Genomic DNA, 13533 nt, shown 5'->3' on the forward strand with positions numbered 1-13533 from the left:
AAAAATAATACAAATTTTTAAAATTTAATAAAAAATAATTTATTTTGTTTAATTAATTATTTTAGAGTTTATAAATAAATATTTAATTTTTAAACTGTAAAATACTTAAGGGAAGGCACAAAAACTTGGATGGATTAGCTCGGTGGCCCTCCTCAAATTGATATATATATACATATGCTATGACTAACCGCAAAACCCTAAACCCTTTTCTCTGAGGCGGCAAAAGAAGTGAACGACACAGGAAGGACCACCCAAATTCTAAAACACAGAATCAGTATTTTAGGCAAAACTTGGTCGGTTTACAATTTTTTTGCGCTTCAACCTCTGTTTTTTTTTCCGACAACATAACATTAAATATCGGGAAAAGTTCACAGTTTCTTCTATAAAGATCAGATGCTGAAAATTCTTTTTAAATTTTAAAAATTTCACTAAGTTTTCTGCTTTGGACTCTTTTTTCTTAATATATCGCTGGTATATGATAATAAATGGAACAATTGGTTAAAACACCTGGTGGGTATGTTTATTTCTTTTTTAACTGATTATTTGTAAAATTATTCGGTGATATGCAGGTTTTACTAGATTAAAAGACTTGCATTTGAAGTTGTATATCATTTTTGTTTGCAATCAAAAGTTCAGTATACACAAGTTTGACTTATTGGTTTGTGAATACATACGCTTTGAGTTTAAATGGCAATTGATGGGAGTTTCAGTCTTGAATCCGCGCTCGAGAGGTTTCTTTCCCGGTGTCCCAAGCTTGGGTGTTTACCGCGTTTTAGTTCACTCGCTAAAAAGGTATGCTTGACCATTCTTGGTTTATTTGCTGATAGAAAAGTGAAGAGATATTCAAGTTCTGAGGAAATTTTAAACTGAAATTAACTAGGGAACTTTAGAAGAATTGGAAATATGGGGTTTTAAATAATATTCTTTAGGTATTTTTCAATATGGTGGCAATTTAAAGTTTCTTTGAAGAGTTCCGTAAGTGTTATGTATTCTACTGAAATGTGCTTTCTTGGGTTGTTCAGGGAAGTGACCTGACAGAAGAAGAAGTGGTAAATTCAGTGGTAGAGTTGTCTTTGCACCCACATTACACAATACCTTTGATGGGGTGTTTCCGACCAATAGCACGGAAGATTGTGGATAAAGCTGTGGCTTTGCTCCGTCTGGTACCTGATCTGAGGTTGAATTCAGATGGCCAAATGGAAGATTCAGGGCATTTTGTTGATGTTATCCAGTTTCATGTTCAAAGTGGGAGGGATTGAATCTTCATGAGCTTGCTTGCTTGGCTTTCTGTCGAGTGCTTGATTTGGCTCCTTTTTTATTGGGGTACACTTCTGTTATTATTCATTGTACCTTTCTTACATTCATTTTGTGGTTGAGAAACAAATAGCTTAAAAGGAATTGATGAATAAATTGGATTTAAAATTTAGTACTGTTCTGATTTTGAAAATTTCAACTTTAATCTGCCTTCATTTTATCGGTTGAGAAGTAAAGGCTGGGCATCCTGCAGTAGTAATAGATGAAGAACATGGGGAGAAGTTTATCAAGTGTGAGAAATCAAGAAATTGTTGTTGATAGAGTTCCTAATTTTACAAAAAATCATGCAATGCATCAGACCCAATCATATTTTTTCTGTGTCCCATTTTCTTTAACTAAACCATGTGAAGTCCAATTTTTTTGTATCTAGTAGTGAGCTCTTGAGTTGCAAATCAGGTGAAACAAGCCCATTTTCTAAAGCCAATTACGTGCATTTTCTAATGGTTGATTTAGGCAATTCAAATTTACATTGACATTTTCTTCTTTCTGGCTTATGTGCTTGATTCATGCTTGGTTATTTGGTGCAGGTCTGTATTAAATTATTTTAAATTTGCTCCACCACCTTTTGAACGGTTTTTGATAAAAATAATAGCTCCTGAGTTTTCTGTAAAGGTATGTACAAGTATTCCTGGTAGGATTCTCTTGGATGAATTATTTGTGAATCCTTTGCATACCTTCTTAGTTCCCATTGTATCTGTATTGAATTACCTTAATCTGTGTAATGCTGCTTAGCTTGTGTATGAGATTGTTTATGTTACCAATTTTTCCTTGCTTCCCTTTATGTGTCAGATTTATAGAATTATTTAATATGATATATTGAAGGCATGTTAGTTTATATTATAATTATTTTTATTTTGGTAGGACCAAGAGAATTTGTATTAAGAAAAAATAAGATACAAAATAACTTTAGAAAAGGTTAAGTTGTCCTAAAGCCCATAAAGGTTTTTGGCATAATTGGTAGATATACTACCTCCCTAACTGAATTTTCCTTGTTAATGATTTTCACATTATAAAGTAAAGCTGATCTGTCAATAACATTCTCTTGTACCATTTACAATTTCTTGACAAGTTGCTTGGGTTGATGTATAATCAATGTGGAAAATCTGACCAAGTAAAGAGTCTCATTATTTTTGGACATTAATTGATGTAACAGTTTTGTCAGAAAGTTCTTCAAAAATGAGGTTGGACATGTAAATTTATATCCTTTGTTTATTGTGTTGTATATTGATCAGTTTTAATTCTGGAACTAGCTTGCCTTATTTTATATTTACCAGTATATTGGAAATCCACTCATCGTCCCTGCACCTTGCTTTTTATGGAATATGATCCTCCTGTTCTGGCATAGACAATAAATGGTATTAGTGAGTGTGTGCATAGAACTTACCCAGAAGGAACATAATTTTTAAAAATAATTTTTCCTGTGTTCTGTTGAGATTGCAAAGGAGGAAATGAGTGATTGTTTTAGCAGAATATCTTCTTTTTTGTATTTCATGAATCTTTGGTCACATTCCAGATCCTCTTCTTTTCTGCTTCAGGTTGTAAGTCCTTGCTTGAATGCTATTAGGACATCTTATCGCCTCCTCGTCATTGAACCTGAGATTTTTTCTAAACTTTGGGATTGGTCCTGTTTGTGGACCTTGTTGAGATATATAGAAACCCTAACTGGAGCAGTGATGCCGAATTGAAGAAGGATATTGCAGATATTAGATGGTGTGGAGTTCAGATACTTTCTCTAACTTTGGGAATGAGTGACAGAGCAATTTCAAACTTTGGTGTTGAAGCTGAAGAAGCATTTTTATGTTTATTGCGGTTCGTTTGTTTATTTCTTTTTAACAAACACTTTCTAACTCGATATTTTGCTCATCAATCCTGCAATATTTCTCTTAAATTTCCAATTTTCAGGTGGGAGGAGTTTCGTCGTGATACATCATTAGAGCTGGCTGGCTGTATGTCAAATCACCGAACAGTAATAAGTTGGATTCTAGTACTGGTGACTTTAGTTTTAATCAAGAAAACTGTTTGCAGTGTTTTGGCCTTAATTCACTACCCTCAACACAGTTTCATGAAATTGAGCCATCAACCAGGCGTCAAAGATTGGGGACATGGTAGGATTCTCAAACTGAAGAATATTAATCTTTTATTGTGCTGTTATAAAACATATCTTTAGATTTTCAGGTCTCATATCTAGTTTTTTGAAGTAACATATTAAGTCCATTTGGAATTTAGGGGTAATAAATTGGACGGGAATCCATTTGTCTTGACATCTACTGTGAAGAGAAGTTTTGAGATTTTATTGTTGGGAGTAAGTCAAAAGTGGCCTGTTCTTCTGTATGGTCCTGCTGGTTCTGGAAAATCTGCCCTTATTAATAAGTTGGCGTGTGAAAGTGGTAACCAAGGTAATTTTCTATTTCTTACTTGCTTGCCCAAAAAAAAAAAAAGGTAATTTTCTCTTTGTAAGATAGGTATCTTTAACATCGATACCTTTTGCACAAAGAATTGTTGTTTTTGAACACTCAGAAGTGTCCATTTATTATTAATTTAGCCTGTAAATTGGGCCTAATTTTCCATTAAATTCTGTGCACTTATTAGTTCCTCTAATGGCTTTTATTTTAGATTGTATTCTTCCTTATGAGACTAATTTTTTGGCATTTGGACATAAGAGCCATGAGTACATGAAAAATTTATCACTTCAAATGTGATGTTTTGGTTTGAAATTAAAATCACTGTTTTCACTGACCATGGCTTTGGAGTGCTGAATCCTTTAGGATTTTGTTTTTGATATATTTGCAATATGTAACTAAATTACTTTTGCATGCTTCTGACTGTTTTAATAAGTCTCCTTTTGTGATATGTTTATTGAAGTGAATCCTGTAAATTTAGAACCTTTGTTTATACTTTCAGCATATCCATTAGCTTTTTCTTCTTGGTTTTTTCCATTCATTGTTACTTGACACTACCTATTTAACAGTCAAAATCTCTCTCTGCCACCTTTGTTATAGTTTTATCAATTCACATGGACGATCAAATTGATGGCAAAACATTAATTGGAAGTTATGTTTGTACTGAGCAACCTGGTGAATTTAGATGGCAACCTGGCTCTCTCACCCAGGTCTGTTTCCTTCTCATATAATTGCTATTTGCTTTATTTTTTTTTTTCTGATCATGTTGTAATGGTCTCAAATTGTCTTCCTTTGCAGGCTATTCTAAATGGGTATTGGGTTGTTTTTGAGGATATTGATAAAGCTCCATCAGATGTGCAAACCATTTTGTTACCTTTATTGGAAGGTGCAAGCTCATTCATAACTGGCCATGGGGAGGTAATAATTTTTACACAATCCACATAATGCGTCCCATTGGGTTTCTGATCATTACATGGTGATGCAATGCTAACATTAATGTCCAATTTCTTTGTGCTTTGTTTAGGTATTATATATTGAATTACTTGTTTTGCATCTCTATGACTATCCATCTTATTTATATGTGCCCTTTCTTGGTTCAATACAGTGTTTGTGAAAGCCTATGCAACATTTATTTTCCAACTTTTTCTGAAAATGAATTCCCATAGATTTTTTTCTTTGTTTTCTACTTTTATGTGTACTTGAACTCAAGTATGTGGATTTTGCAGGAAATAAGGGTCTCCGAAAGTTTTCAACTATTTTCTACCATTTCAACTTACAAGCTTGATGTTTCTCATGGTACTGAAGGTTCGTATTGCAATCTAGTTTCATAATTGTTGACTTTTCCTTTTTTCACTCATCGGCTTCAGTTATTTGATTTTATTGTGTTTCTTTTTATTTATTTATTTTTTGATAGAAAGAGAACAAATTTGATTAGTAGAAATAGGAATTTCATAGTTTTGTCAACCAACATTTCGCTTTTTTTATCATCCATATATTTCCCATAGAAAGAAAGGATAAAAATAGAGAAAGAAACAAATCAAACTATTGTTGTGCACAATCTCTTGGAATATAGAGAAAAAGTTGTATTTTGAAATTTCCTTTTGAAAAATAGTAGATTCTCTTATTTTGTGTCTTTTGTTTTTGTAAATTACATGTTACATTGCAATGCTTCTATAGATAAATAAATAGACAACAATAAAATAGGATCAAGCTAAAACATTTTAAGACTTCCTAGATTATACCAGATTAATCCTATCATTAACCTGACTAGATAATTCCAAGACTCTCCCTCAGGCTGGTAAATAAACATCCAACATTTCTATTTTGGAAGTTAGCCGCTCAAACTCTTGTCTAGGTAGTCCTTTTGTATGGATATCAACTGTGTGTTGACTTGTAAGAAGGTAGATAATCACCATAATCTTCTTGTCTGTTTTCTTCTAGACGAATTGTCTATCTATTTCAACATGCTTAGTTTGGTCATGATTGAAAAAATTATGTGTAATGCTAATAGCTGTGTTATTATTCCAATAAAGCTTTATAGGCTTTTGACTCTCAATTTTTAGCTCAGTTGGAAGTCTCTTAAGTCACATTACTTCTCAAATTCCCATGCCATAGCTCTAAATTCAGCCTTGAAAAACTTCTAGCCACCACAATTTGATTTTTACTCCTTCAGGTCACCAAATTACTCCATACAAATGTACAATAGTCAGAAGTATATCTCCTATCACTCATAGACCTTTTCTAATTTGCGTCAGTGAATACTTCAATTTTTCTATCAGTATTCTTTCCAAGATAAGGCATCTTTACTAGGAGTCATCTTAAGTTACCTTAATATTGGAAACAGAACCTCTAAGTGCTTTTCTTGAGGGTTGTGCATGTGTTGACTTACAACACTCACAACAAAAGCTATGTCCGGTCTTGTATAAGATAGATAAATCTTTGACACCTACCTCTCTCCACTTGTGCATCCCTATCAATCTATTAAACCATAGATTATGCTGAATAGGTGTATCATTAGGTTACACCCTAACATTCCCTTCTATTGTAGCTAATCTAGAATATATTTTCTTTGTGACCCTTCTTGGTCCTGTCTGCTTCCATTCCTAGGAAATATCTCAACTGCCCTAGACCTTTTATTTCGAAATCGTTTGCAATCACTCGTTTCATCTTCTCTATTTCACCGAGACCATTTCTTGTAAGAATAATATATCTTTCACATAGACGATTAGGATTGTAATCTTACAAGAAAAGGGTGTGATAGGTTTGACCTCGAACAAAACCACATGCTTTAATTGCCTTAGTGATTTCTCAAACCAAACCCTAGAAGTTGCTTTAATTCATATAAGGACTTCCTTAGTCTACACACCTGGTTATTTGTATTCCCTTCAAAACCAGGAGGTAGATCTTTGTCTAATAGATCACCATTTAGAAAGGCGTTCTTTACAACTGGCTGCTGTAAAGGCTAGTCTAAGTCTATTGCAAGAGAGATTAACATCTTGATTTTTTTCAGCTTAGCCATTGGAGTGAATGTCTCTTCATAGTCTACACAATAGGTTTGCATGAAACCCTTAGCCATTTGATGGGCATCGACTTTTTACAGTATTGTAAAAACCCATTTACAGTCTACAATTATCTTTCCTTTGGGTCAACTAACTGGTTCACATATTCTATTCTTCTCCAAAGCCCTCATCTCCTTCAATTCAACCTCTTTTCCAATTTTGATCATTGAAATCTTTGTATTGACTTAAATACTTCTTGTTTTGAAATATTCATGACAAAAGCACAAAAACATGGTGACAAATTGCCATAGGCCTCATAGTTAGATACATGATGTAGTGTACAAGATCTGACCACTTTTCTTATGGCAATTGGGAGGTAAGAATTGTTATCACTCATTGGTTTTTCAAAAGATATAATAGTATTCGGTGTTTATGTAGGCTGGGATGATTTTGAAGACTGAGCTTTAGATTTTACTCTTGGTTTAGATGACTGGAGATGGGAGTCATTGAGTTGTTTGTCACTTTGAGCATTAGACCTTCTATATAAATATTAAGCCCAGGTTGATTCAGCCTTGTCAATCGTCTTGTGTTTAGGTTTTGTGGGATTTGTATGATAAGAAGAAACAGGATTATTAGGATGGGATACTTGGGACAGGTTACAATTAAAAATACTTATACCTCTGCTGAGCAGGAGAATATCCCACAAATACACACTTGACTGCCCTTGGGTCTAATTTTCTTCTATTAAGAGATGAGGCATGCGCAAAAACAGTGCAGCCAAATGTTTAAATTGGAAGACAATTAAAAAAATTGTTATCAGGAAAACAGTGTATAAGAACAGAAACTGGAGTCCCAATCTTAGCATTTGGGTGGGTAACTGATTAATCAAATAGGTGGCTATTACAACAACCTCTCCCCAAAAGTGTGGCATATTCATATTTAACATTAGAACCCTAGACTTCGCTAGTAGATGTCTATTCTTCTGTTAAGCTACTCCGTTTTGTTGTGGAGTTCCCACATAAGAACTTTGGTGAATAATGCCATTATTTTGTAGATAGGTGCCTAAAACCATCTGAAGCATTCTGCCCTATTGTTGTTTCTTAAAACCGGAATTTGTTTTCGAGATTGTGTCTTGATCATGTTTTGAAAATTCTAAAAGACTTGATTTGTTTCATATTTAGATTTCACATATATTGCCAATGAAGGGGTTGCTACCCTAGAGGGTCCCCAAACATCATTATGGATTAGTGCTAATGGTTTAGAACTTTTATAAGGTCTTAGTGAGTATGATGCACGTGTATGTTTTACTGATTGACAAACTTCACATTGCAAATACAATAAATTTTTATTACTGATCAAATAGGAAACAATTTTTGCCAAAAAAAGGAAACTTGGGTGGTCTAACCTACCTGTGCCGTGGCATAATCTATTTGTTGTTAGAACTAGAGATAAAATTGCATTCAGGCTGTAGGTTTTGGCTTTTAGGTTCTTGGGCTTTTCCTTCATTCACTTCTGAATCTCCAAGTTGTACAATCTATCTTTTCTCTAGTATTGTCAATCATCCTTCTTGAAAGTAGATCTTCAAATTGCAAAAATTTAGCTACACAGTTCTAGTTTTCCGAATCTGGGGTCTACCATAGTTTTCGACGTGCAACTCTGGTATGGTTCGATCAGTGACAATAATCACTCCAACTTCTCTTCTCCCTTCCTTCTTTTCTTAAACTTCTTTGCTCACTATTATGTTGGCCTTCTAATCCTTTGGATGCTGAGGTAGATGATGTTGATTCAGGAACTGTGTTAAAACTACTACTGCTCTGGTCAGCCATATGACTCTCCTTCGATTTCCTCTCTTCTCACCTCAACAAATACCTCCTGAGTACAAGGAAGGGGCTCCTTTCTCGAAACTCTTCCTCTAACTTCATTGAACTCTTGATTCAACCTTGCCAAAAACTCAAAACACATTCTCTTTTTGAAGCATTTATGTGTGTTTTATACTGTCCTATGATGCTATGACTTAAACCAACAAATCTAATTCTTCCCAAAGCTTAGTTAAAGAGTCATGGAATTGAGTTAAAACATTAGACCTTGCTTGATTCCTTAGCTTTGATTTGATCTCCAATACTTGTGCTGAATTACCTAGATTAGAGTATGTTTCTTTAGCAACATCCCAAATCTCTTTAGCCGCAGGGAAAAACAAATAAAGTTGGCCAATCTCCTCCACCATTGAGTTAATAAGCCAGGCAATAACCATATCATTTTTAGCCTCTCACTTCTGATACCCTGGATCATTCTCTTTAGGGACTTTTATGCTTCCTGTACGATAGCCCATCTTTCCTCTTCCTCTGACAATAAGCTTCATTGATTGAGACCAAGGGAGGTAATTGTTCCCATTCAACTTATGGACCGATAATTGAATGTTGTGACTATCACCAATGCTTTTCACATTTGGGAAGGATTGGATCTCCATTTAATGAGATGAAGATCAGAATGGCTGAGATAAATGTGATGGGACTCTCTACCTGTCATCACTGTTTCACCATCTTTTTTACAAGCCAGTAAAACTTGGCTTTGATACCATTAATAACAATACAGTCACCTTATGTGTATTTTTATTTTTGGATATTATTTATGTTATATTGCAATGCCTTTTATAGACTAGCTACAAATTAATAGATAGCAATAGAATCGGATAAAGCTAAAACATGTTAAAACTTCCTAGATAATCGCTAGCTTAATCCTATCAATAACCTCACCAAATAATCCCTACACCTAGTAAGTGATATCAGGTACATTCTAGGATTAAACTTCTTTTGTCTATAGCATGTCCACCTCAGGTTCACAACCACCTTTGAAATTTCTTTGGTTACTTCCATTTCTAATGGCCCAAAAGAGTCTTCATAACACATTATAAAATGTCCATAACTTTCATCAGTCTGCTTGCAGTTTTTTTTTCATATACTATATTGTTTGTCATTATCACCAGAACGGTTTAAGAAAACAGTTTCTTTTTGTTTAAGTTGCTTTTTGTTTTGATGGTAGGTGGGAATTCACTTGGTAATGTCTGGAGGAGAGTGATGATTATGCCACCAAGTAATGATGACTTGCAAAATATAGTGAAAGCATGGTATCCAACTCTGGAGTCCCTTGCTGATAGACTTGTAGGTGGGTTTGTTTATATGTAATTTTTTTAATGGTTTCATGTTAAATATGTGTTAACTTTAAATGTTGATGTATGTGGCAGAAACTTTCGAAAGAGTTAACTCTTACCCACCACACCAAGTTGCTTCTCTCAATAGGTTCTCATTAAGGTATCTAACTGAATGATAGTTTAACGTCACATATTGAGGTCAATTGAAAATCAGTCGCTGCATTTTCCTTCATTTTTGATGGCAGGGATCTTCTCAAATGGTGCAAAAGAATTGCAGGTTTTGATTTTAGCTCAAGGCTAAATGGTTTGACACCTTATGAGTGTCAATTCATCTATCAAGAGGTCCGGTTTCTTTTTTGTTCTTGCTTCTGTGTATCCTTTATTGTTCATTCACATAATCATTGAGTATATTGTTCTCTGCTCTCAGGCTGTCGATATATTTGCATCTTTTTCAACATCAGCTGCAAACCGTTTGACTGTGATGAAAGAACTCGCGAAAATGTGGGCAATTCCCATTTCATTGGCTGAAACCTTATACCTTCCCATGAACCTGCTGTTCAGGTATCTAATTTTTCAAGTTAATATGTAATTCTATTTATTAGATATCATTAGTCTCTTATATTTGCCTTTGATTTGCAGAAATCCCCCTAGAATTAAGAATTGGGCGAGTCACTCTTCAATGCAGTGAAACTGTTGGTGTATGCACTTAAACTTGCCTTGATTTTCCGGTTTTGTTTGTCCTAAAGGTTTTCGATGGATAACTATCTTTTGTTGATATTTCTCTGTGTTCTTACAGTTACATGACCAGAGTAGACAATTTGTTAACATTCGAAGTTCTTTGTGTGCACTTGAGAAGATAGCTTGCTCTGTTAGGCACAATGAGCCTGTTTTGTTGGTTGGTGAAACTGGTACTGGGAAGACTACACTAGTACAGAATTTGGCGGCAATGCTTGGTCAAAGACTTACTGTTTTGGTACGTTGGTAGAGGATCCATCTTCCTTACCCCTTTTTTGATGCAAGTGATGGTCTCTTATGATTTTGTTTTTCTTTTCCAGAACTTGAGCCAACAGAGTGATGTTGCTGATTTATTAGGAGGATTTAAGCCTATTGATGCAAGATTCATTATGCACTCCCTTATAAAGAGTTCGAGTATCTGTTTTCTAAGACATTTTCCCAGACGGTATTTTAATTATTTTAGGATGACATTTTCCTTTTTTGTAACTGAAATCATGTTTTTCCTTATCCACAATCATTCTCATACAAATCAATAAATAGATTTCTCTTTTGTTTGACTATCCTCTGTTAGAAAGACTGATAGTTAATTTTGATGTTGCATTCTGACATCTAGGGAAATGAAACAATTTTTACCCATTTGCAAAAGATCTTGAGGGATAAGGATTGGAGAAAATTATTAAAAGGCCTTCGAAAGTATGTTGATGAGTACCAAAAGAAGGTAAAAAAGCGGAAGAAACCTTGGATGAGCAGTGGGAGAATTTTTCTATGAAACTTGAAACAGCTGGCAGACAAATTGCTGCATCTGGAATGGTATTTTCATTTGTTGAAGGAGCTTTTGTAAGTGCACTTAGAAAAGGTGAGTGGATTTTGCTCGATGAGGTGAATTTGGCTCCGCCAGAGACTTTGCAGAGAATTGTTGGTGTTCTTGAAGGAGAAAGTGGTTCACTATGTTTAGCTGAAAGGGGGGATGTCAGTCATATATGTAGACATCCTAATTTTCGTATATTCGCTTGTATGAACCCTGCAACTGATGCTGGGAAGCATGACCTGCCTTATGCTATACGTAGTAGATTTACAGAATTCTTTATTGATGACATATTAGATGACAAAGACTTAGAACTATTTATTGAGAGATTTTGGGTGAAAGCTGGTCAAGTAGAGAATTAGTGGAAAAAATTAGATTTTTCTACAAAGCAGCAAAGAAAGAATCAGAAGAAAAGCTGCAGGATGGGGCTAATCAGAAACCACAATACAGCTTAAGGTCTCTATATCGTGCTCTGGAATTTACGAGGAAGGCAGAGAAAAAATTTGGTTTTCAGAAAGCACTTTACGATGGGTTCTGCATGTTTTTCCTCACTTTGTTGGATGGACCCAGTGCGAAGATTATGAAACAGATGATTGATTATGTGGTCGGGAAAATTACACCTCCACCTGTACCTTTTGATACTTACTTGGTAGTTAATAGAGAAACCTCAGTGTCAGATGAATTCTTGAAGAACTATGTTCTTACAAAAAGTGTCAAAGGGCATCTTAGCAATCTGGCATGTGCAATCTTTATTAAAAGATATCCGATTCTCTTACAGGGGCCAACATCTAGTGGGAAAACTAGTCTTGTGCAATATCTTGCTGCTATAACTGGCCATGAGTTTGTGCGTATAAATAATCATGAGCACACTGATTTGCAGGAATATTTAGGTTCTTACATTACTGATTCTTCTGGAAAGCTTGTATTTCATGAAGGAGTATTGGTTAAGGCTGTCAGGAATGGTCATTGGATTGTCCTAGACGAGCTGAACTTAGCTCCATCTGATGTGCTGGAAGCATTGAACCGTTTGCTAGATGACAATAGAGAACTCTTTGTGCCTGAACTCTGTGAAACTATAAAGGCACATCCAGATTTTTTGCTTTTTGCAACCCAAAACCCACCTACTTTCTATGGTGGCCGTAAAATGCTTTCTCGAGCTTTCCGCAACCGATTTGTTGAGATTCATGTTGATGAAATCCCTGAAAATGAATTGAGCACAATATTAGAAAAGAGGTGTGAAATCCCTGAAAGCTATGCTAAGAAGATGGTTGAAGTCATGAAAGACTTGCAGTTGCAAAGGCAAAGTAGCAAGGTATTTGCTGGAAAACATGGATTCATAACTCCACGCGACTTGTTTAGGTGGGCTAATCGTTTTAAGGCTTTTGGAAAGTCTTATGAAGATTTGGCTAGGGATGGTTATTATCTTCTTGCAGAAAGACTACGTAATGATGATGAGAAATGTGTGGTTCAAGAAGTTTTAGAGAAACATCTTCGTGTAAGACTTGTGAAAGAAGACTTGTACCAAAGGTATTGTGCTTGTGTATCTTACTATTGTATGCAAAATGTTGCTTATCACATCATAAAGTAATTAATTGTAGTGTTGATGTAGTATGTTGCTCTGCTCTAAAGAAATTTTGTTATTTCTTTTTTTTATGTTTTAAACACTCAGATTCTTGTATTGTCATTCCATCTGTTCATCTTTCTGGAAGGATTGGTTAGGTGATGAATAATCTGAAGTACTGTTTCTTTTTTGTGTATAACTCAGGAAGTTGCTGGAAGTGACTCAATTTCGGAGAATCTTGGAAAGTATGAATCATAGAACATTTGTTTTCTTGGTGCCGATGTGTTGGCTTAATTGTATTTAAGTGTCATCCTCTGACCACTTATTGGTTCCTTGCAGTGTTATCTGGACAAGAAGTATGTGGAGATTGTACTTTCTTGTAAAGCGTTGCTATGAGTTACATGAACCTGTGCTGCTTGTTGGTGAAACCGGTGGTGGAAAGACAACAGTCTGTCAGTTGCTGAGTTTGGCATTGGGGTCTGAATTACATATTTTGAATTGCCACCAGTACACCGAAACATCTGATTTTATTGGGGTTTGTTGCCACTTCTATTTGTTTAGTTATTTCCTTG

General features: G+C 35.0%; 1 protein-coding gene across 1 annotated transcript in view; it reads left to right on the forward strand.

The window, feature by feature from the left end:
• Positions 1-687: 687 nt before the first annotated feature.
• LOC123217950 (midasin-like) overlaps positions 688-13533 on the forward strand; it is a 41031-nt gene continuing 28185 nt past the window's right edge. The window contains 25 exon segments of the mRNA XM_044639049.1: positions 688-792; positions 1023-1248; positions 1251-1323; positions 1842-1926; positions 2850-2940; positions 2943-3123; positions 3217-3257; positions 3260-3419; positions 3541-3710; positions 4314-4423; positions 4512-4631; positions 4940-5018; positions 9752-9874; positions 9954-10020; positions 10106-10202; positions 10288-10430; positions 10507-10552; positions 10657-10833; positions 10916-10984; positions 10987-11040; positions 11209-11335; positions 11338-11730; positions 11733-12932; positions 13170-13206; positions 13301-13496. Of these exon segments, the coding sequence (XP_044494984.1) occupies positions 688-792; positions 1023-1248; positions 1251-1323; positions 1842-1926; positions 2850-2940; positions 2943-3123; positions 3217-3257; positions 3260-3419; positions 3541-3710; positions 4314-4423; positions 4512-4631; positions 4940-5018; positions 9752-9874; positions 9954-10020; positions 10106-10202; positions 10288-10430; positions 10507-10552; positions 10657-10833; positions 10916-10984; positions 10987-11040; positions 11209-11335; positions 11338-11730; positions 11733-12932; positions 13170-13206; positions 13301-13496 (4170 nt within the window).

The sequence above is a fragment of the Mangifera indica genome, chromosome 6 (assembly GCF_011075055.1).
Source record: "Mangifera indica cultivar Alphonso chromosome 6, CATAS_Mindica_2.1, whole genome shotgun sequence".
Classification (NCBI taxonomy): Eukaryota; Viridiplantae; Streptophyta; class Magnoliopsida; order Sapindales; family Anacardiaceae; genus Mangifera; species Mangifera indica.